At 41.6% G+C, this 24,992-nt stretch overlaps 2 protein-coding genes across 12 annotated transcripts in view; one reads left to right on the top strand and one right to left on the bottom strand.

Moving 5' to 3' along the window:
• The window catches only part of ganaba (glucosidase II alpha subunit a), a 41,731-nt gene extending 38,632 nt beyond the window's left edge, over positions 1–3,099 (top strand). For 4 of the 8 annotated variants that reach the window (XM_087250946.1, XM_087250944.1, XM_087250945.1 and 1 more), the window contains 2 exons: positions 332–437; positions 2,893–3,099. In XM_087250946.1, the coding sequence (XP_087107072.1) occupies positions 332–437; positions 2,893–3,031 (245 nt within the window). In that variant the 3' untranslated portion in view covers positions 3,032–3,099. 8 annotated transcript variants of the gene reach the window in all.
• On the bottom strand, positions 3,093–24,513 carry slc25a45 (solute carrier family 25 member 45). 4 transcript variants are annotated; one of them, XM_087254618.2, is made up of 8 exons: positions 24,435–24,513; positions 24,135–24,190; positions 23,494–23,537; positions 22,228–22,299; positions 13,619–13,748; positions 13,301–13,547; positions 9,099–9,335; positions 3,093–3,941 (listed from the first exon to the last, which is right to left on the bottom strand). In XM_087254618.2, exons 5-8 carry the CDS (start codon positions 13,646–13,648, stop codon positions 3,790–3,792), a joined length of 666 nt encoding a protein of 221 aa, XP_087110744.1. In that variant the 5' UTR covers positions 13,649–13,748; positions 22,228–22,299; positions 23,494–23,537; positions 24,135–24,190; positions 24,435–24,513; the 3' UTR covers positions 3,093–3,789. The 4 variants fall into 4 exon arrangements, with proteins under 4 accessions (XP_087110744.1, XP_087110742.1, XP_087110743.1 ...); XM_087254616.1 differs by having other exon boundaries at positions 3,593–3,941; positions 13,619–13,801; XM_087254617.1 differs by having other exon boundaries at positions 3,734–3,941; positions 4,309–9,335; positions 13,619–13,801.
• Between the last annotated feature and the right edge of the window lie 479 nt (positions 24,514–24,992).

Below are 24,992 nucleotides of genomic sequence, written 5' to 3'. Positions count from 1 at the left end.
GGGTCTTAAAATCACTTAAATATGGTGTTGTAGGTCTTAAATCATTTTCATTCATTTTCTTGTCGGCTTAGTCCCTTTATTAATCCGGCGTGGCCACAGCAGAATGAACCACTAACTTATTCAGCATATGAATTACACAGCAGATGCCCTTCCAGCCATAACCTAACACTGAGAAACACCCATACACACTCATTTACTTGAACCAGAGACCTTCTTGCTGCGAGGCCACAGTGTTAACCGCTGAGCCACCGTGTCATCCTTTTATCCAATTATTAAAATGTTTAAAAAGATTAACGATTAGCCTAATTATTATTGTTTGTTTTGTTTCCAGATGGTGTGGAGTCGGCTTTAGAGTTTGAGTTCTCCTCTAATCCTGCAGTGTTGACTGTCCGTAAGCCATCGGTCAGCGCAGCGGCAGACTGGACTGTTGTTTTGCGGTAAAACACAATCTTAACATGCAGCAGGAGGAAATGCAGCACTTAAAGAACACACAAACAGAGAACGGGACCAGATCTGATGTGTTTAAGATGATGAGATCAGTATGAATTCAGACTAATCGAGTTTGATTGAACAAACGAGACCAGAGAGGGGTTTAAAGTAGCAGTTTTATAATTGGGTTGAAGGTTAAAATGGAAATAATAATATAGAGGTTATTGATTAGAGCATTTGAGTTAGGTTTTTTTGTTAGTATTTTGCTTTTTTTTTCTGGGCTCAGATTATTTTGGCAAAACAAACAAAAAAAAAATCATTTGTTTTTCCTTTTTTCACTTGGCAAGTGTTTTAATTGGGGCAAAATTATGAATAGTTCAAAACTTCCACAAGACGTCCAGGCCTTTTTTATTGAGGTCACACTAATGAACAGTTTCCTTATTTTGTTATTTACTGTTGTGATTTGCTTTATGGGATTTTGCTGAGTCGACTTTTGATGTTAAAAAAATCAACTCTGTGTGAAAAATAAAAGACTTTTATTGACATTTTAGTGTTTTGAAACCATATATTGCATAAGAAATATATATATATATATAAATAATGAAGAGTTTAGATGCAAAAACCTTTATATGCCATCTGAAATTTTCCTCTAAAATGAGCCTTTTATCGGCCTCCTATGTGTATGTTCAGTATTATCACTTTTATGGCAAAGAATAAGTCCTTTTCCTGGACTTTAAAGTAAAATATCTTAACAGAAAACAAAGGAGGCTGAGAAAAATGTTCATTTTCGATGGAAATTTCAGACGGCACTGAGAGGTTTTTGCATCTAAACTCTTCATATATAAAAATCCAGTACCTTTTCAGATATTTTACAGACTTCTCCTAAAAGTACTGGGTTTTTACAGTCATTTACAACTCCAATACAGAACATATATGACTTTAAACCATTACAAATGTCAATAGAAGTCACTTTTCAACATCAAAAGCTGTTTGTGGTCTCAAAAATGCAATTCAAGAGGATAAATAAATGAAGAAAATACATGAATTACAAAATATGGGAAACTCTTTAATTGGGATTGCTTTTTGTGTGTGTGTGCGTGCGTGTGTGCGTGTGTGAGGAATCAGCAATACCTAAATCTTCTAATATTACCTGCCTTGTTCAGATTTCCCTCCAAAGTCTGAAGCGATGAGTAGGGCCAGACGGAATCTGTGGACATTTTTCTGCTATTTCTGTGCAGAATTTAGTTAAAAATCTGCGGATTTTTGTGGGATAATTTTGGAAGTATCATAACTAAAACCTTAATATATGAAATAATAAGTGACACCCTTTAAACTTCAATGTTTACAATGCAAACCCAATTAGATCCACTTTATTTGGTAAACAAAGCAAGTCTCTCATATGATATCTCTACTAAAAGACAGAAAATAGTACTTTACAAGCTATATCAAAGTAAACTGTAGTAAATAAATACTTTAAATATTTTCATATTATTTGATAATATTACTGTAATTAATTAATTATCTGAATAAATATAAATTTACACACATTTACACAAGTAAGTAAACAGAATCAATGATGGGCTAGATTCCACGTGGGCCTACTAATCACTAACCAATCGCAGCTTTTGTCTAGTATAGGCCAATAGTGATGGGACACTGGGCTGTTCTGGTCCAAAAATGGGTTTCCACCCATCCAAATGAGCAATTTATTCACTGACATCATCAAACTTAATAGCAAATTCCCATTTGGGGTGGATTCTTGCACTACAAGCTTCTTAAAAACAATCCAACTGAGAAGTAAATGAGCAGTATTTTACATGAGTAGCATTTCAGAGAGTATTATCAGGCGTATGTTCTATTACGTGCCCTTGCTTGTTAGAGCACATAAGCCACTGATAAAGTATTTAGAGTTTGAACAATAGTTGGGGTCAGAAACAGGCTCTGGTAGAAGTAGAAGCCACTAAACAAACTCCTAAAAAAACAGCCCGGGACTCTTACATATCAAATTGGCTGATTTACTTGAACACCAAGCAGATTTAAAGGGACAGTTCACCCAGTAAGTGAAAATACTGTAGTCATTTACTCATCCTCTGTGTGTTTCAAACCTGAATGAATGTTGGGAAAAGCAGCTATTTACTGACTGTTATTTTGTTTTTACCATTGATGTCATTTGAATGAGATATTGTATAAGAAATAATAATATATATTGAAAAGTCTGTAAAATAAGAGAGTAAGTTTTGACAGTGTGTTACCTGAATTTTGTATCACTCAAACCCAGACAATATATCACTACACACTGTTAAAATTGTCAATAAAAATCACTTTTCAAACTTTTTGACCCCAAAACCTGAATGAATTTTTGGGAAAACCACTTAGAGTTATTTTTGTTTTGTTCTCACTATTGATGTCAATTGCTACCTTTCCCCCAACATTCTTCAGAATATCTTGTTTTGTGTTCAACAGAAGAGAGCAATTCATAAATGTTTACAAGCATCTGGGCGTGAGGAAATTAGGAGATTTTTGGGTGAACTATCTCTTTAAACGAAAGGATTCTGACTGGAGTATCTTTAACGAAAAGAGAAAACTGAAGTCTGCAATGTGAAGATGAAGAAGATGAGATGTTGTAATGAATGCCTGACGATTTTGGAAATAAAGACCGGATGGAACAAACGTCGCTGACTTTTATTTTTTTAGATTTGACTTAATAGATCTAAAACATATAAGAAAATGTGAAGAGAAATGTGTTGATTTATCAATCCTGTTAAACGATGAACAACCCAGAACATCAGCAGAATTCTGATGTTAGGTAACTGATTATTCATTCATATTCTTTTTGCCTTAGTCCCTTTATTAAACCGGGGTCGCCACAGCAGAATGAACCGGCAACTTATCCAGCATATGTTTTACGCAGCGAATGCCCTTCCAGCTGCAACCCATTTCTGGGAAACATCCATACACACTCACACTCAAACACTACGGACAATTTAGCCTTCTCAATTCACCGCATGTCTTTAGACTGTGGGGGAAACCAGAGCACCCAGAGGAAACCCACGCGAACGCAGGGAGAACATGCAAACTCCACACAGAAACGCCAACTGACCCAGCCGAGGCTCAAACCAGCGACCTTCTTGCTGTAAGGCGACAGCACTACCTATCAACTACAGTAAATTAAATGATATTTATTACCTAAAATTGCCTTTAATGGCTCAATATGTCGAATAATCAGTACATTTTATGCAGGGAAACCATCTTATAGCATCATATAACAACACAAAACTCTCAATAAATGAGTCAAACACACTACAACACACATCATTGTATTATATCATGCTTAATACTGTACAATCTATATCTTTAATTTCATCCATATACAAATTTTAGAATGCTAAGTGACAACTCTTTATTTCTGGTAGCTGATAACTGATATATTGGCTTATAAATGCTCATTTTAATAAGCATGATTACAATAATCAATGGGAAGGATAAATACAGTAGACAAGTAGTTTCAGGTGCTGCACATCTTGTATCTTCACACCATAGACAACAAAGATAGTGAGGCCATTCTTCATCAATGGAAACCTCAAGGCCGCTGGATATTGAAATTGCTACATGATGATGTGTTTCCCTCTTTATGCACTGAAGCTGGCACGCTCCCTGAGTTTTTCCAGCAAGATGGTGCACCTCCAAATTATGGGTGTCAGGTTCGAGCATTTCTAGATGATCAGCTTCCTGAAAAGTGAACTGGTCGTCGTTGGCCAGTTGAATGGCCCACAAGGTCTCCCGATCTGACCCCCTTAGACTTTTATCTTTGGGGTCATCTGAAGGCAATTGTCTATGGTGTGAAGATACAAGATGTGCAGCACCTGAAACTGTGGATACTGGAAGCCTGTGCTGGCGTTTCTCCTGCGGTGTTGCTATCAGTGTGTGAAGAGCGGGAGAAGAGGGTTGCATTGACAATCCAACACAATGGGCAGCACACTGAACACATTTTATAAGTGGTCAGAAACTTGTAAATAACTCATGAAAGAATAAAGCAACGTTAAAACCAAGCACACCATTGCTTTTCTTGGGAAATTCCCAATAAGTTTGATGTGTCACATGACAGTCTTCCTATTGAAAAAAAAAAAAAAGTTGGATGCAAGATGGCCGACTTCAAAATGGCCAAAAGTTTGCCCCCTCACATATACTAATGTGCCATAAACAGGATGTTAATATCCCCAACCATTCCCATTGGTAAAGTGTAGATCGGATATGCGGCCGGCCGGAAGTGTGATATACACATTAATAAAGCAGCATTTTTTTAATGACACTGTATAACAATAATTAATATTTTTAAAGTACTATGATGGTTGGGTTGGGGGTAGGCCCTAAAAAATACATTTTATTGGGTAATTTAATAGATAACATAACTAAAACTCGGTACAAATACAGTTTTTACATTACTGTGACGGTTGGGTTTAGGGTTGGGGTGGGGGTAGACGTTAATAAAATACAACAAATGAGAAATGTAATAAATAATAGAAATATTTCTCGTTAACTTCCGGCCGCAAACGTATCCGCTCTAGCAACAACCATTCCCATTTTATTAAGGTGTATCAATATAAATGGAAGTCGATGGGTGTTTTTTTTCCCAACATTCTTATAAATATCTTACCTTTTGTTTTGTTCAGCAGGAAAATGACATTTAAGCAGGTTAAAGCGAGTGGAAGATGAGTAAATGATGCATATTTTAATTTTTGGGTGAACTATCCCCCTTAAAATCCTACTGGAATGATTGGATGTTAAAGTGCTGTGTAAATGTAACTAACATTAGCAACAACATGACATTACTGCTCACTAGCTTCATGTGAATGGTGTAACCTAAAGATATGCTGAATGAATCAGTCAACAGTACAAAGAGATTCAAGTTACTGGGATGTTATGAAGTCGATAGCTTATTTTGTGGCTCTAATAGAGCGCTGCAGTGATGAGTGAAGGTGAGGATACGTCAAACAACTTTTAAAGCAATGCTGCCGTCATTTTCAATAGGAAGAAAGTAGAGCTGCACAATTAATCGTTAAAAGATCGCGATCTCGATTCGACCCTCTAGACCAGGGGTCTCAAACTCGTGGGCCATTTGCGGCCCTCAGTACAATATTTTGTGGCCCGCGCCGACCGCTGTACACTGACAAAATCAGCGGAGCGGGGAGAGAGAGCGCTCCCAGCTCCGCTGATTCTATCCGTACACAGCGGTCACTGGCATTCCCCGCCCGCCGGTTAAACAAAGGGGCGGGGATGCCGGTGACGTCACCAAGCACCCCGCCCCTTTGTTAGACGCTGTGACGGGCGGGAAGTGTTAAAGGCTGATTTATACTTCTGCGTCAAACACCGGCGTAGGCTACGGCGCTGACGCATAGCCCTTCGCCGTGGCCATCGCCGTCACTGACGTGCACCTCTCAAGAATTGTAACTACACGTCGCAATAACGCGTAGTGCAAGCTCTGTGATTGGTCGGCTTGCTAGCGTCGACGAGTCTGGGCGGGACCGAGAGCCGCGCGAATGGCGCGAGCGATTGTTTACAAGTGTGGAGTCCCGTGAAGGAGCTCCAGATGGAAAGTTTTGCTCTGTGTTTACCTCATGGTTAAAGTTGTTGCACGTCCGCCGGTTCCTGCCTCAAAATGAGCGAGTTTGAGTCACTTGTACATCCAGGAAGTGTTCAGGAAAAGCAAAACAGAAGCGAAGAAACTCGACACAGAGGAACATTTACACCTCACTGCCCACTAGCGTTTCGGAAGTGTTAATGCAGACCAACGGAGACAGCGCGCAGAAGTATAAATCCACAGCCACGCGCGTTGCCTGCGCCGTGAGTTGAGCCGGTCACTTGACGCAGAAGTATAAACCAGGCTTTAGGAGGGAACTTGCGCCGGCCAGAACCAAGGTAAGCTGTTCCCGCCCCTGCCTGCCACTTAGCTACCTATCTGCAGCCTGCCACCTACTTAGCTACAGCCTGCATCTTATATATATTATAGGTAGATACAGACTGGTACAGACTGACGTGACTGGAGTGGGGTGGGGATGTTTTATTTATACATATATACGCCTTTTTTTTAGGTGAGGGAATGGAAGTTTTGAGTGAGTCTAGACAGGTCTAGACTTAATGATGATCATCTTCAAGCCATACTGAGGGTCTCAACTGCTTCCGCTCTAAAGCCAAATGTGGTTCAGATTTGTGAGAAGAAGCGCTGTCAAGTCTCTGGCAGTAAGAAGTAGGCAAAAGATGCCATGTTCAGAAGAACTGTTCATAATCTTCACTCAATGTTTATTAATGTTCAGGACACTTCATGTTCAGAAGAAATAATTAAAACTGTTAATAATGACATTTGAGGACTTTTTTTGTGTGAAATCCCTTATGCGGCCCAGACTTTGCCTCCTGCGGCCCCCAGGTAAATTGAGTTTGAGACCCCTGGTCTAGACGATCTTAATCTAGCATTTGTACAATTCTGTCAATCATATGTTCAAGTTCAGGAGAGAAGCAAATGCGGCTGCACGAGTCTTTTCACATACGTTGCTCAGCGACATTGACACCTCCAAATGATGTTGAATGAGTCACATACTGTATTTATAAGGTGTAATTTACCTAAAATGTCATTTTTGTCTTCATATAATGATGTTTTCGCGGCCGGGAAATCACACGTGACGAGCTGCTGACCATGAGCTGTTATCACAGAGAAGGCGCGCGCACTCTACTTAATGATAGATGCGCGTGCGCCTACTTTAGTGAACAGAACCTGCATATGTTGCGAGTAACAGGTAATACAGTTGTAAATAATATTCAGTTTGTGGCACAGAGTGATCGTTTGGGAGCCACGCGCGAAGTATGAACAAGAACTTAGCAGTCATAATGAAACCGAAAGTGTGCACTTCATTTAAATGATCATATCGCATTTTAGAGTTATGATTACGGCAAGCATTTGATGTTTTTTTTTCATGGCGAACCCTCAGTTGTGCATGAAAATAAATGTTTACAGTGTCAGTATAACTCTAACTATAAAAATGCGGAGGCCCCCCTGCAGGGATCACTGACGGGGCCCCCTGATGAAGGGGGGGGGGGGGGGGATACGTCATACGTCAATTTGCATATCACTGACGTCATCACGTTCTACCGTTTCTGTTTAACAGCCTATGGTTAATAAAGGGGTATTTATAATTGCACTACACTTTATATAAGCATGTTTATTTAACTAAATTTATTGCTGTTTGAATACAGTATGTCATTATAGATGTGTAGTGAATGTGCAGTAATCTCTCACATGTATTAAACTCAGACAAGTTCAGAAACTGTCACTAAAATATCTGTGATTGTGAGCAAGAAAAGAATAAACGGTCCAAATAAATTGTTAAAATAAAGTAGAAGTAGATCGGTTAGACTGTACAAGGGAAATACCTTCACACTGCCTGTGCTAAATCATTTGTCGTCGGTACGCAGAGGGGTGATCTGCTCTCGGGCTGCAGGTGGGAGAGGCTGCTGTACTGGGCTGCTGTACTGGGCCGCCTGTCAGTGCTGTGAGGCGGGGGAGGGGCCGGCGGCATCACACGCAGCTCGTTGAGAAGAGTAGGGACGGTACAGTATGGACAAATGACAGTCTAAAAACAATCTCCAATAACACACAAAAAAAGTCGCTAGATTTGTCGCTAGGGGGGTCTGAAAAGTCGCTAAATCTAGTGAAAAAAATCGCTAAGTTGGCAACATTGGCGGCAAGCAATCAGAATGAAGTAGTCCACCGCTTGAGAGGTGTTCAGAGAACACAGACCTGTGAACTTTGGTTCCGACCACAGTTGTTCCCAACAGTTTATTGAAAATCACGACGACGCGGGGCCCCCTAATCACGCGGGGCCCCCCTGCGGGCCCGTCCGCTACGCCACTGGTATAACTACTCTAGCCTATATATTGTTGAATATAATCTGATAATGGCAAATGTCTGATTTTACCAGTGAATAAATTTGTCTAATATGACAGATTGCAAGCGTATATCTCAAACATAATAATTCAACATCAGAATTATTATAAGTAAAATAGAATTACTTATAAAAACCAGTGGACCTTCTCATAATATTATTATTGATGTTGTGCCATATGTTTGTTTTTACCATACCTTCATTTTATATCTACAGAATCGTGCGAAAATCGTGATCTTTATTTTGAGCAAAAAAATAATAAAATAAAATAAATAAATAAAAAAATTGCGATTCTCATTTTAGCCAGAATTGTGCAGCTCTAGAAGAAAGCCATGCAACATTGCTCAAAAACTTGCTCCATGCATCTTGAAGGGGCTGTTTACACCTAGGGCCCCATGTATTAACGATGCGTACGCACAAAAACGTTGTGTACGCCAGATTTCACGCTCACGTTGGGATTTACTAACGATGACATGAACGTGAGTGTGTGTTGGTCCTAGCCAACCTTATGTCTGGTGTATATGTTGTTTATGTGCATTTTCCATCAACCATTTTTTCATACGCGTGTCCAAAATGTGCATTAAAATAGGTGGATGGAAACATCGCTAATGATGCATAAACCTAATTTCAGGCATTTGATCAAAAACTCAAATACCCCACCGATGTTTTGGTCTTCAAGATGCCACCAGCCCTGCAGTGCTCAGTCCACACAGGCTCTCAGAATCATCTCGTAGCTGAGGAAGGTCACGGCATTGACGGGGAAAGCTCTCACGCTGTTGAGGAGAAGACCTTTGAAGAAGACGCGCATGCCCTCCTCACGAACACTCACAGTAATGCAGTTCAGCACGCCGCTGTAGACCCGACCGCCACCGCCGGACATCTGCAGTCGAGCTTTCACCACATCCATAGGGGTCGCGCAGGCCCACGTGATCACACCAGCAACACCGCCGGCCGCCAGCACAGCACAGTGACCTGTGGGTGATATTAGAGAAAGATCAGAACTTTTAAAGGAACACTCACTTTTTAGGGGAAAAAGCCAAGCGGCATCCTCCCGCTCTCCCTCAGGAAGCCAATACGGAAGTAACTAAAACTGCAACTCATCCGAAATGCCGCTAGTCTTAGCCGCTCCTGGCTCCAAAATAGAGCAAATTTCAATTGAGCCCACTGTTAGAATGGCCAACTTTACAGCAGAAAAAAAGGTGTTTACAGCCTGGTACAAAAAAAGATTTTGGTTAATACAGGTAATATCACCCTTCATGACAACTGTGAGGGGGGTGAATATTTTTATAACTCATCCGTTTCCTTTATATTAAGTTTGCATAATTAAGGGCGTGGCCACTTGATTGACAGCTAGGTCTCGTTGGTCGCCTTCACGTCACCTCAGCTGAATCCTGCAAATTAGACATTGAACTCGGCATATTTATCATATTTCTGTGTTGTTTTATGTGGCTTTACACAGTCAACTGCCTTTTGGACTTGTTTCCTACAATTATTAGATGGCATGCTGAGTGAACTTAATTGTGCTCACAAACCATTCACGTGGCCTCCGTTTCCCATGTGAGTAAAGTTATATACTTATATACCATCTCTATACATGTATTTGTTTTATTTAAGATCATTTATCGTTTATATTTATATTTAGAGCTGTAATGCACTTCAGAATCTGTCAGATTGATTAGCTGTAGGCTCTAGAACAGTCATCTGAAGCGTTGTCATACAGTGTTATGCTGGATTTCATCAATAGTCTTACATTAACTAACACAGACTATATCTGAAGTGTTTGGAAGTAATTCGCGTTTTCCTCCTGTTGAAAAACGTCATAAGAACAATGTTTAGTGGCTCAATGTATTACAGCAGTGTTTTTAAAAGTCTAAACTCTTTATTGATATAGTGTACAACCAAGCACAAGTGGTCAGAATACAAACGAGTCGCAGGTGATAAAGTATTAAGCATTTCTCCCAAAGTAAAGTGTGTCTGAACCAGGTCCAAGCTAAATGCAGCAGGTGTCTGTAGCTCCGCTCACTCTCCGCCTCTTTGCCCTTGTTTGGTATCCCGCCGTGAGTGTGATGACGCACGAACAAAATGGCGACGGTTGGCCGCGCCTACTTGTGGCTTCTTTTGCGCTCTTTAGAAACCTATGGGTGATGTCACGGATACTACGTCCATATATTTTACAGTCTATGGAAAAAGCAAGAGTAAACAGGTGAGTTTTACTATTATTGAATCCAATCAGTCAATCTTCAGGTCTGATGGGAGCATGTTAAAGAGATGAGAGTAGACCATTAGCATCTGTCCCAGATAACAATAATAAAAAAAAATTTGATAACTCTTCTGTAGTTGCATTTGTGGACTAATAGAAAATGAAAAGCAGTGTTGCCAACTATTTTCAATAAAAAAGCGCTAAGTCGCTAAATGTTGTTGATTGCATTTTTTTGGTGTCATGCTTTTTTTATTTATTTATTTATTATTTTTTTTTAAATTGTGTTTTAAAAATATAGACATATTAACCATAACAATGGATGTCATCAAATACACTAATAAACAAGTAAAATTAATAATAATAAAATAAGATAATAAAAAACAGTACAGAGGCAAATTATCAAATTAAATAATATTTACAAACAAAATTTCTGCAAAATTTATATTTGTGAATTTAATATTTACACAATAAAATAATTAAATTGCCTATAAATTCTGCTATATTTGTCATGAGAAAACTTAACTAAGATGCTTTCGTTGTTCAATAGCTTCACTTTGTGCGGGGAGAAATTGTGAATGAAACATAATTTCCATGCTAAAAGAGAAGAGTAGGAACGGTACAGTACATACAGATGAGAATCTATAAAAAATCTCCAGTAACACACAAAAAAAAAAAAGTCGCTAGTCGCTTTTTTGGGTGTCTAAAAGGTCACTAAATATAAATATAAGTTGGCAAAACTGATGAAAAGTTGCTATTTTTTAGGCTGATATGGCTGGGAGCTAGCTATACTCTCATTCTGGCATAATAATCAGGGAACTCTGTTGCTGTAGAAGGAGCAGTGATGTTACACACCAGCTGGGGGCTATTTTCAATCACTGTGTAATATCATTGCACTGCAGAAGCCATGATACGACAGCAAAGTTCCTTATTATTTCAAACTTTCTTATTATGCCAGAATGAAAGTATACAACTTTCATTTTCTGTCAGTCTTTGTACACAACTACAGAAGAGTCAAGGTTTTACCTTAGCACAGATCATTGAATTAGATTAGACCATTAGCATTTCACTCCAAAAAAAAAAAAGCAGACTCTTTTGTAGTTACCATGCCGCTGTACCATGGCTGCAATGATATATCACAGAGCCTGAAAATAGCTCCCAAGCTAGGTAACAGTACTGTGTATTATAATTGTGCCTACTGCAGCCATGGTACAGCAGCAAAAGAGTGAAAGTACAGTTCCTCTAGCCATATCAGCCTAGAAAATAGCAACTTTTTATTTTCCCACAGTCACAGCATAACGACAGAAGCTTCAAGTAGGAAAAACAAGTTTTTGAGTAAGATGCTAACGGACTAATCTAATTCAATGATCTATGCTAAGCTAAGCTAAAAGTGCTCCCGCCAGACCTGGAGAGCAACTAAATGAATTAGGAAATGCTAAAACTCATCTCTTTAACTGTTTTGATCAGAGGTTTTCACCCCTTGGATCACAGGTGTCAAATCCAGTTCCTAGAGGGTCGCAGCTCTGCACAGTTTGGTTCCAACCCTAATTGAACACACCTGATCAATCGCAATAAGTCCTGGAGTTTTGTCTGAAACCTACAGGTGGGGGTGTTGGAGCAGGGTTGGAACTAAACTGCAGAGTTGTGGCTCTCCAGGATCTGCATTTGACACCTGTGATGTAAGGGGTGAAAACTTTTGATCAAACAGTTATGCCGAGTTCAGACTGCATGATTTTCAAACTAGTCGTGTCACAGGTGTTTTCACACTGCTTGACTATCTGGGCTAGCGTTTCGTCGCTGCTTTGTTAACACTGCAAGATGGTTCGGCGACATGGACATTCACATTGCATGACTTTACTATAGGGAGAATCGCCGACAACTTCGTCCAAACTGCGTCTCATAGCCAAAAACACGTCGTATATCTTTTGTTATTAACTACATAATGAGAAAGAAGCCTTTAATGGGGTAGAACATGTACATATTTGCTCACCTGGGTTTAAAGGGAATTAGCCATTTCTCCTCAACGTTGATAATAAACTAATTTCTTTCTGTATGAAACGTCAAACACACACGGTTGCCCCTGAGTCCTGTCAAACCTCCACTAGTTTTTCCTCCATTTCGTGGGTCCAAATAAACCGAAAATGTGCGCTTTTAACTTCTCCCCCAGCCTCCCGCTGGCCTGCAGCAGGTACACACACACGCACACGCAAGTGAATGCCGCTCTCTCATTGGCTGTAGGCGATGGCTGATGTTATTTTTAGTCAAAACTCAATTCACACAGCATGATTTGAATCACCGACAGCTCCAGATATTCAGCACGCCAAATATCTCACAGGCGTCTGCAACTCATCGGCGATTCTCTCAGAACGCGTCTTTGATAGTTCACACTGTGTGATTGTCACTCACGTGCACGAGCAGCGATTTGCCTGTGATTTCAGGCATTTGTCGGCGATTTCTCAAAACCTGTCGGCGAGCCAAAATCGGGGCTAAAATCACGCAGTCTGAACTAGGCATTAAAGAGATGAGTTTTAGCATTTCCAAATTCATTTAGTTGCTCTCCAGATCTGGCGGAAGCACTTTTAGCTTAGCTTAGCATAGATCATTGAATTAGATTAGTCCGTTAGCATCTTACCCAAAAATGAGTTTTTCCTACTTAAAGCTTAAAGCCTACTTAAAGACTGGCGAAAAGTCAGAACAAATCTTGTTTTGCCTCTGAAGATCTCCCATGAAGTCTGCTCACCTGGCTGCTTCCCTTTTTCTGTCATCATCCTTAAGGTGAACTCGTATGGCAGGAAGTAAAGTCCATAACAAGGCACGTCTCGAAGAGCAAGAGCCCAGAATCCCCTAAATAGCCCTTTCAGCCCGTCCTCTCTGACGATCACAGCGACGCAGTGTAATGGCCCTCTGTATTTGTTCCCAGCCGATCTGCTTCTGGTCTGGTTCTGCAGACGCACTTTGACCAGGTCTATCGGAGCGGTTACGAATAACTGCAAAACAGCACCGGTTAGCAACATGCAAAGTGTTTTGGCAGTTTTGCAGTCCTGACTCGAAGACGTACCTGTGCTAGACCTGAGAAACAGCCGGCCATGAAGACGTGAGAGAGCGGAGAGCGCTGGCTGTGGTCGATGTGGTGGGACTGGGTCAGGTAATCCAGGGCGTTACTGTAGGATCCGAATGCCACAGCATTGCTGACGGCAACCGAAAGCACAGGAAAGGACATGCCCTTAAAAAAGCCATGCAACTGGAGAATAGAGAGGCAACACATTTCTAAACATTATAGTTTTAACAATCCATTAATAACTGAGCTATTTATCTTTGGCATGATGACAGCACTTCATATTTGACTAACCCCCGGTTTCACAAACAAGGTTTAAGGCTAGTCAAGATTAAATTGCATGTTTGAGCTGTATGAACTCAAAATAACTTGCGGTGAAATGTCTTAAAATATGCCAGTGTCATATTTTATCACCAGGTGCACACCAGTAGTAGATTTTTCTGAGGCCATTTTTATAAATGTGGCTTAAATAGCCTAATTTAACTAAGGCCTAGTCCTGGCTTAATCTAAGCCCTGTTTGTGAAACTGGGCCTAGATGTTTTTCAAGATACTAGCATTCAGATTAAAGTGACATTTAAAGGCTTAAAGGGTCACGAAACACCAAAACACATGTTTTGAGCTGTTGACAGTCGTATATGTGTCCCACACTGCTATAAACACTATTAGGACACCTATATTTTACTAAAAACTGTAAATTGGTTGTTTTTGCGTTATTTCAAGCAAATTCGTACTTCCGGTTTGAAACGAATTTTTGAAGCTGCGTCACGGTCATGACATAATAGCGTGTATTCCAGCGTGCAGACTGGACGACTGTGCCAGAGTGAGTCTTATTACGTCTTACAGTGTGATGCATTAATGCATGAGTAAGGCTTGGTTCTAACCAATCAGCGCGCTCTATTGTGCAACTTCATTAATATTCATTACTGTCACATAGTGGTCTCACGATTTCGATTTTTAATCGAAATCGATCGAAATTTATGCTCAATTTCGATTATCGAATCAAAAAATAGAATCGTCGATGCTGCCACGCCCCCATGTCACGTCAGCTTGTCTTGCCAAGCGGGAAAAAAACAGGCTTGTTGAAGAGCTTGTTAAACTGCAGACGCAGGAGACCCGTCGACAGAACTTAAACCCTCTCCTCTTTCAATGAAGTCGCCGGTGTGGAAGCATTTTGGATTTCCAGTGAGTTATGTTGACAACGTTCATGTTGTCGACAAAAAAAAACACAGTTTTGCAAGCTCTGCTATTTACGTATTACGTACGGTTTGTCTGATAGACAACACCGGCATCGCGATCCTCCGCCCGCCCACGTTGCAAATCCGCTCGCGAAAAGTTCACACTCAGGCCCTGTTTACACTGTCTTTGTTTTTAAATGGCATTTTAGAACGACAACGATTTGACATCCACAGTGGCGTGTAGCATTTCTGAGCAGCCCTCCTTCCTCTCTACCTCTGAAAATGCACATCAAGTGACCACACAGACACAGACGCACACACACAGCCATGCGCTCGAGACAGCAGGTCCAGGCAGTCAGAGGACTGCTTCAATCTTTCATTCACTTGTACTTAGTCTTTTTAGCGAACACCTCAGATACTGTTGGCTGGTTCCTGTTGGTTGTGCGTCTTTTTTTACCGGCGCCATTATAACGACACAGATCACTGCCTATTCACGAGTCCCGCAGAAAAAAGTGATTGACAGGTGGTAATTATGTGTGTATCTTGCCTTTATTCATTTACTGTATGATTTGTTTATGGGTAAAACAAAGACCATGCAGGTCAGGTAGTTTAAACGGTAGGCTACAAATAATTAATTGGTCATTAATTAATTAATTATTCATAATCGAAAATTGAATCGAATCGTGCCTTTAGAATCGAAAATGTAATCGAATCGAGGATTTGGAGGATCGTGACACCCTTACTGTCACAGTGTTTATATGACAGAGACGCCACATTGAGTTGGCAAAACAAGCGTGAAGTGTTGCTTTTATAGTTTGCTGCAGTGAAGTTTTGTTTTCATTTTCTCTCTGTGAGAGCTCAGCTGGAGTCACGTGTGGATTAACAGTGTACGCGACGCTCAACAACAATAACTTCAAGAGTTCACACTTAGATATTGCTTGACAGCTGTAAGCAGGTTTGGCATGCTGTCCCGGGAGAGAACCCTGAGCTCGGAGATAGTTGAGCCCAGGGCTCCCGCCAGGTCCATAGAGCATGTGAGGGGAGTACGAGATCAGGTGGTTCTCGAGAGCTCCCCTTTTTGTAAAGGAGAAAAGGAGGAGAAAGGGGTGGATGGGGGGTTTCTTCGGAAAACGAAGATAAGGGAGTAATGTCTAGCTAGGCTACTTATAGTGGGTTAGGATAGATCTGATTGGCTAACTAATGAGTGTAGATAGGTGGCCAGCTGCTGTCAATTATATCACGTGCTCCTCTCGAAATTAGTTTAAAAACTTCACTTCAAGAGTTCACACTTAGATATTGCTTGACAGCTGTAAGCAGGTTTGGCATGCTGTCCCGGGAGAGAACCCTGAGCTCGGAGATAGTTGAGCCCAGGGCTCCCGCCAGGTCCATAGAGCATGTGAGGGGAGTACGAGATCAGGTGGTTCTCGAGAGCTCCCCAAATGCATGAAGCTCGGGACAGCAGCCGTGTATTCGAAGAAACTCCCCAAAAGGCTTGAAATGCTATATCCGGCTGCTGGATATAGTTATTTGAAAAAGAAAAGGTAAAGAGGGCTCCTTTGGAGCAAAGGGTGAAACAGGTTCCTGCGGGAACCCGAGCAGAGTTGGCTTGGGCTGTGAATACTCCTGCTGGAGTAGAGACTCGGGGAGACCCCTGCGGGGGTCAGAGCCATGGGGTGGGCGGGAATCCTGCTGGAGTCATTACAAGGGAAGGGGAGTGAAGGACTCCGGCTGGAGAGGGGGGTGAAGGGGGGCAGGGGGGGCGGGGACTCCAAAGGAGTAATTTGCTCGAGGAACACTCCTTGCGGAGATTGAGCTGGGAGGTGGCAGCACTATATATAATTATATATTTATATGAAACATATAGATATATAAATATATAATGGGGTAATCTAGGGCCTTGGGGGGGCGTTTTTACTGACTCTTGCGAGAGTCGAAGCTCTTGGCTCTCCTGCGGGAGAGAGAGCTGTATGTGCCATCTCCAGCTGGAGTCGGGAAAAGGAATGGTCGGTGAAGCCCCAGCTGAAGGGGGAAAAGGCAGTTGGGCGATGACCCCTGTGGGGGTCCGGTGCTCGGGATTAACTCCGCGGGAGTTAGAGCTTGAGGGTGACAGCACTATATATAAATATATATTTATATGCGTGGGTGCATATATATATACATATATATAAATAAATTTAAAAAATAAAAGATAAGTGTGAGAAATAAACAAAAATAAACATAAATAAAAGCTAGGGCCGGGGAGGGTCGGTGACATGACTCGTGTCACAGCTCGGGGTTGGGTGAGCTATTTAGCTGCTCCAGTAGGAGTCGGGAAAGATGAGGGGGAGGTGAAGACTTCTTACTGGAGGGTGACGGGCGGTATAGGTGCTCTGGGGGTGTTCCTGCGGGAACAGAGCGTGAGGGTGACAGCACTATATATAAATTCATATTTATATGCGTGGGTGCATATAGATATAAATTTATATAAATAAAATCAAACAGAGAGAAAAATAAATAGTGCTATACTATATGTCATTATGGAATGACATAATATAAAAAGCTAAGGCCAGGGCAGTGAGATGATTCCTGCGGGAATCGAAGCTCGGGGTAACGCCCCTGCGGGGGCCAGAGCCATGGGGGGGGCGGGGTCCTACAGAAGTTAGAAAAGTTGGGGGGCAGTGAAAACTTCTGTGGCAGCGGCCGGGGGGGGCGGGGGTGACAAGGGGGCCTGGGCAGGGAGAGAACTCCTACTGGAGTTAGGTGAGTGAACAGGGGGAGAAGGCTGAGTGCAAATCAGCTGGAAGGAAGAAAGGAAGCTAGATGGCTGGGTCATGCCCGCGCCCTTGGGAGACTGGGTAGTTCCTCTGCCCTCGGGAAGCTGGTATGGTTGGGTCGTATTCTCTCCCTGGACTAGGCCCATGCCCTTGGCCGCTGGGATTACTGCATCTGCTGGTGAGGGTCCTCTGAGCTTCCCTGAGATGGCTGTGGCTGAGTCAGATATAAGATTTGAAGGCGTCGGGAGACTACTTTCCTAGTGTTTGTATGTGTTGTTACGATAGCCCTTGTGTGCTGCTGTGGTGGTGGCTCCAATTCTGAATGAGTGACTGGATTATGAATCTGGTGGGAAGCCTGAATGGTCCTATGACTTTAAGGTGTTATGAAACCAAAAATGTTATTGAACGGAATGTGTGGATGTGTTGAGCAGTGAGAAACTGATGAAGTGTTCTGGGGTAACTTAAAATGTATAAATGAATGCAGACGCAAATTGTGTATGCTGTGGTTATGGGATTATCATCTTAAAAGGAGAGATGGAGTCAGCTGCGGCTCTGCTTCTGATACCAGTTTCTGAAAATAAAGCAAAAGAGAGTCAGCGATTTCCTATGCAACTAGGAACATGTACAGCAGTATTTTTTTTTTTTTTTTTTTTTTTTTTTTTTTCAGAATGTATTGACTATATTGCCCGTTAGAAGCGCATTGGGGGCCCCGATAATATACCCCACGAAGGGGGCAGCATCTGTGTAAAAAGCATATACTGAGGATGAAATTGGATAGCTAATAAATGAATGGCTTCTATTCCAGCGCTTAAGGAAGGAAGCATAAGCAGGTCGCATGCTTTAAGCGCTACCTGATGGTTACGAACCTTTATGAATTTCATTTCTGTTAAACCAGGAGTCACCAAATATGGTACCGATGGGCACCAGATAGCTCACGAGGCTCTCGTGTGATGCTCACAGGCCTGTTCTAAAATAGCTCACCATAACACCACTTACAAGTAAGCTTTCTCTAATATAGAAGTAATCATTTAAAAATGTAAATATTTGCAAAGATAAATAAAATAGTGTTGCACGTTGATATATTAATTACGGGGTATTTCCTACCCTGTTAAATCATTGTTGGTAACTTTGAGAGAATCATAACATGATCAGTGACTACACCTGGATGAATGTTATTCATTATTAAAAATAACCAAAAACTTAAATTATAATTATAAGTAAATTGAGCAATTTGTTATTTGAGAAGTGTTTATCCAACTGGTAGCCCTCCACGTTAATCGGTGCCCTAAGTAGCTCTTAGTTTCAGAGGTTAGTGACTCCCGTGTTAAACGCTAAAGACAACATTTTGAAGAAGGCTGAAAACCTGTAACCATAGACTTTCACAGGAAGGAAATAAATAATAAGGAAGTCAATGCGGCTGTCCGTAGTGCCCAGCCACAATTCATGACACTTCGTATTCTGCCGCGCCGCGGAGCGCTATTTGTATAATTGATGAGTTTATTTGATAAAGTATGAATGCTTGAGTCTGGTGTGCATTAATCTACTATTCTCTGTCGTAAGTGCGTCGCGTCACCGCGCCGTCGGCGCCTCTGGTGCGCGACGCCCTTCAGGCAGAGTTTGTTACGGCCAAGATCGGATTTAGATCATTTCTCTTCTATTCCGGAGATTGCTGCTGCGAGATGAAGTAGGTGAGTGACGAAAAGGCATCCCTGCGGGATAATGCGCATGTGTGTTTGATGTTCTAGATGGAGAGCAGTTTATGCATAGCGTGATATTTTCTTCCAGAATATAAAAGGGGACTGATTGTCGATTTATTCAAGTAGCTTATTAATGCTTGAAATTCTATCACTCCAAATTGATGCTTAAGAATTCTATAGAAGTGCTTAAGCCGGAGGTTCTTCCGCAATGAGAATGCAAATATTAGAAAACCGGTCACTAGTTGGGGGATATTAGGGAGAGAGAAACGGGAACTTGTAGGTGAATTACGTGCAAACACCGTAGTTATTGGCGAAATCCAGCGGATCGTTTTTAAGCATAAATGTGTGGGCTACTTTTGCATCCGAATGTTAAACGGACTACGAAATGTAATTGTGACCTCCGATTGCCAGAAATCGGGTGGCGGGTGTAATGTTGATTGCAACCGAGCGCTGCAGCCGTCTAGATTAGAGAGATTGCTTGGTTTATAACGTGATAATTTAAGCATCAGGTAGAATCATGCTGTTAAAGCTGAAAAAGGCAGAATTATGAGGAGATGAAAGAGCCGTTATTAGACGTTTTTAGAAACGTTCTAATGTCCATTTCAGTAGGGCTGGTATGGATGTGCTTAACAGGGAATTGCTCTGTGATTTCTGGTGTAGTGTTGGTGGACGGCTAGTGAGGTTGTGGGAAGGGAGCGCCGAGATCGGCTGTGCTTCAGTAGACGAAACCTGGAATGAGAAATTCAGAAAATTAGGTCAGTTACAAACGTAATTCAGTAAAAGCATAAACATATTGACAAAAGTCGACAAGTAATTTCTATTCTATAATAGAAAATAATCAGCAGTAGCTTCGAGCTTGTAAAAATGAGAGGGGGAAAAAGCAATGATACGCAAGGTAGAGGGGCGGGGTGCGTAGGTGGTAAGGATCGCTGAAAGAGGAGGACTGGAGTGTGCACTGGAATCGGGAGCTGCAGGATGGAAGAGGTGAGGTGGGATTCCCAAGAGTTGCTTTATTGTCCGGGAGATAGGTTTTATCCGTGTTTAGAATTATGATTGCTGCAATATGTCCAAATCCAATATTGCTTTTTAATCCTTTCCTTGATTCTCCGGGGAGGCGGAGAGATTGCGGGTTTAATGTCTGTTTAGGATAGGGGGTGTGGCAGGAGCGTGTTATGTCCTGGGGGTGGCGGTGAAGACGTGGATTCGCAAGTGTTTTGGGTTTAATGCAGCGGCTTTGAATTATGGTCCCGGCGTCTAGGAGTTTGGAGGAGTTCAGTGACAGTCGTTGTTGGATATGAGTGACACATGATGATGCTGGAGAAGGTACGTAGCGGAGCTGGGGATTGCATTGTGATCTGGCTGGAGTGGATAGGCCTACGGCCTCTCGTTGGAGCCTCGGTCTCGAGCTGACTTTCATGCTGGGCTGGTTGTTGTTAAGACGGGGCTGGTGTTTCAGGGAGCCCGGAGCTTTCTTTCTTGTATGTAGCTGCGCTGATGCTGTTGTGATCTCAGCCGCCGTCGCTGTTGTTGTTGTTTTTGTCATTTTTTGTAGTTGCTGACGATGGTATTAAAGGTGGTGTGGTATTGTAGTTGAAGAATAGTAGGAGATGTGGAGGATCCGTTTGTCCTTGAGTAACTTTTGGAGAAGCTAGAGCGGACCTGTTGTTTGTTTCTTCGGAAAACGAAGATAAGGGAGTAATGTCTAGCTAGGCTACTTATAGTGGGTTAGGATAGATCTGATTGGCTAACTAATGAGTGTAGATAGGTGGCCAGCTGCTGTCAATTATATCACGTGCTCCTCTCGAAATTAGTTTAAAAACTTCACTTACGTGTCTAAGGAGGATTATTGTTTACCTGAGAGCTGTTCTCATCTGCAAACGCTGAGATCCGGATTCGCTTGTAGTCTCCTCTTAATAAAGACGCGGCTCTAGTTGCTGGTGATTGTTCTGTCTCTACAGATTTGGTAAGTGAGAGATCAGTGCTCTTTGTTTATTCAGTTTGTTCGTATCAAACTAAGTTAACTACTGCACAGAGTGTAAACATGTTAGCACCACAACCAAACTTTAACCTCGTTTAGGGTTTTTACCGCATTTAGTGACCGGAATAACACACGCGGCTTTCTGACACTACCTGCCGTGTGCATCTAAGTTTCCGGGAAATGCTGAGTTTTTTTTTTCTCTCATTCGCCGTGCGGTATCAAACATTGCATGAAAAATACACGCTTAGAGCAGCTCCTCGAATCAAATATCTTGTTTGTCGGGAGGGACATGAATGAATTCCCTGAATGAAAGAGCCAAACTGCAGTTAAAGTCCACCATTTAATAATTTGGCAAATAATTCAACTACAGATGTCCATGTAAACACACTTTGTCCCCTGTGTGTGTGTATGTGTGTGTGTGTGTGTGTGTTTTGACTCTGAAAGTCAGCGCACCCAAATAGACACTCCCACACCATCCCTCTTTTCTTCCTCCGACACTCCCCCCTAAACAGAGCTGGACACGCCCACTTTTCTGACTTCTTCCAAAGTAGAGGTGTGAAAACACCCTGCTGAAACGAGGGGGATTCATGGCCCTTTAACTAGGTTATTTAGGCAAGTTAGAGCAGTTAGCTAAATCATCGTATGACAATTATTATATTATATATTGCTAAAAAATTAATAGCTGCTTTCATTCTAGCCGAAATAAAGCAAATCAGACTTTCTCCAGAAGAAAAAAACATTATAGGAAATACTGTGAAAAATTCCTGAATCAGGTAAACCAGTGGTACACAAACTTTTTCACCAAGTACCACCTCAGAAAAAAATTGTCTTTCCAAGTACCACCATAATGACCAATATTGAAATAAAGTAGCGTAGTTTATGCAGGTCAGAAGTGAATTGTGTACTGTGTGTGCGTGTGTATATGTCAATGACAAAATGTCCACAAAAACAAAACAAAAAATGTGTAGATTTTGTGTCTAATTGCACCATGTTGCATTTGAAGACTTACTCCTTCACGTGTGTACGTTTTGATCACACAGTCGAGTATCCCTCCGTACACAGACTGGGTCTGCAAGCGCACCTATGATCAAAATAAATGCATTAACTACATGAGACAATAATCAAATCACATACACTAGCCGGCCACTTTATTAGGTACACCTGTCCAACTGCTCGTTGACACAAATCAGCCAATCACATGGCAGCAACTAGGCTTCAAGACATGGTCAAGACGATCTGCTGCAGTTCAAACTGAGCATCAGAAGGGGGATTTAGGTGACTTTGCATGTGGCATGGTTGTTGGTGCCACACCGGCTGGGCTGAGTATTTCAGAAACTGCTGATCTGCTGGGATTTTCACGCACAACCATCTCTAGGGTTTACAGAGAATGGTCTGAAAAGAGGAAATATCCAGTGAGCGCCAGTTCTGTGGGCGCAAATGCCTTGTTGATGCCAGAGGTCAGAGGAGAATGGCCAGACTGGTTCCAGTTGATTCAAAAGGCAACAGTAACTCAAATAAGCACTCGTTACAACCGAGGTCTGCAGAAGAGCATCTTGGAGCACACAACACTTCCAACCTTGAGTCGGATGGGCTACAGCAGCAGAAGACCACACCAGGTGCCGCTCCTGTCAGCTAAGAAAAGGAAACTGAGGCTACAATTCACACAGGCTCACCAAAACTGGACAATAGAAGATTGGAGAAACGTTGCCTGCTCTGATGAGTCTCCATTTCTGCTGCAACATTCAGATGATCGGGTCAGAATTTGCGTCAACAACGTGAAAGCTTGAATCCATCCTGCCTTGTTTCAACGGTTCAGGCTGGTGGTGGTGGTGTAATGGTGTGGGGGAGATTTTCTTGGCACACTTTGGGCCCATTAGTACTATTTGAGCATTGTCAACGCCACAGCCTACCTGAGTATTGTTGCTGACCATGTCCATCCCTTTATGACCACAGTGTACTCATCTTCTAAAGACTACTTCCAGCAGATGTCTACTTCCATCAGACATCAAACCAATCCAATAGAGCACCTTTGGGATGTGGTGAAACAGGAGATTCACATCATGGATGTGCAGCCGACAAATCTGCAGCAACTGTGTGATGCTATCATGTCAATATGGAGCAAAATCTCTGAGGAATATTTCCAGTATCTTGTTAAATCTATGCCACAAAGGATTAAGGCAGTTTTGAAAGCAAAAGCTAGTCTAACTCTGTACTAGTAAGGTGTACCTAATAAAGTGGCTGGTCAGTGTATATCTATTATTAAAGAGAGACTTACCTTTACTGTATCCAAAGGGTGTCCAACAACTAAACCCACAGCACCTAACACACACACACACACACACACACACACACATATATGATTAACCCGTTGAGAATCACTGAATAGTTCAGAAACTGTAAATCATTTATTATAGTCCAGGACAATAAAAATCCCTTCGCTATGTGCAAAAAAAGTACTATGGTTATTTGATGTTATTGCTATAGTGTTCAGATCTACTAAATACCATGGTATTTACATGCTATATCAATTTATGAAAGAAAATCACGATACTGCTATGCCACTTAATATCTTTTAACTTAGCATATTTACAGTAAACTGTTTTTGAACCATACTATAGTAAAGTCTATTGTACTGTATATATTATAGCATTTACAACATTGTGTTAATGAATGCTACAGCATACTGCAGTATTAACTGGTGAACTGATACACTAAGTAGCTTTAGTTTACACTACAGTAAACTGCGGTGTGTTGTAGCACATTTAATACAGCGTTTGGACATTTGTTTATAATAGTTGTTGTAACATCCACTATAAAATTACAACAACAGATTAATTCAACTGCTTTACCATAAAAACACCATGGTATTCACTATAGTATTTTTTCATGTGGGGCGGTTCTAAAGCAAAAAGTTACCTGAAATCCATCCTGCGATGAACTCCACAAACGGCATGGCACATTCATTTATTCACCTGTTAAAATATTCACATTAAAAGACGATTTTCCAGTGACAAGTGCGCGTGTAAAGCTCGCTCAGTAACGAATGAATGACTCGCTGCCAAAGTTCAGTTATACAGCACGACAACACAGTTAACCGGCTTTACATAACCTTATTACAGCGACAAAACACTTATCAAAACACCACAATGCTTCAGTATAGAGCACTTTCGCGAGTTAATTAAACTCAAACATTCTGTGTGATTTCAGCAATCTTACCTCATTGTTTTTTAGCCGCAAAACCCTGAAGAGAAACTTAAGAGTGTTTGTTTTCTTAAGAGTTTCTCTGCTGCCGCCTGCTGGTCATAATGCGCATTCACTGAAGTTTCTGCAGGACTCGACCTGTAGAGTATTGATTATGTGTCCATTTCAATCTCTTATTGAAAAGTATGCTGCTTAAACAATAAAGGGAACATTTGGACCTACTTTGTGTTAAGTGTTCCCTTTATTGTTTTGGGCAGCATGAATAAAAAGGCAACTTTCAATAACACATCGTTCTTTCCCAGTGTTGAGTTGCTGCTGGAAGGGTAAAACATATGCTGCATGAGTTAGCGGTTCATACCGCTGTGGCGACCCCAGATCAATAAAGGGATTAAGCCGAAAAAGAAAATGAATGAATGATGAATAACATTGTTCCCCTCAATACCCTGCTGAAAAACCCAGCTTAAACCAGCCTAAGCTGGTTGGCTGGTTTTAGCTGGTTTTAGAGGGGTTTTGGCCACTTCCAGGCTGGTTTCCAGCCATTTCCAGCCTGGTCTTAGCTGGTCAGGCTGGTAG

The sequence above is a fragment of the Danio rerio genome, chromosome 5 (assembly GCF_052040795.2).
Source record: "Danio rerio strain M-AB ecotype USA chromosome 5, GRCz13ab, whole genome shotgun sequence".
Taxonomy (NCBI): Eukaryota; Metazoa; Chordata; class Actinopteri; order Cypriniformes; family Danionidae; genus Danio; species Danio rerio.
This window is presented reverse-complemented; position numbering and strand designations above follow the sequence as displayed.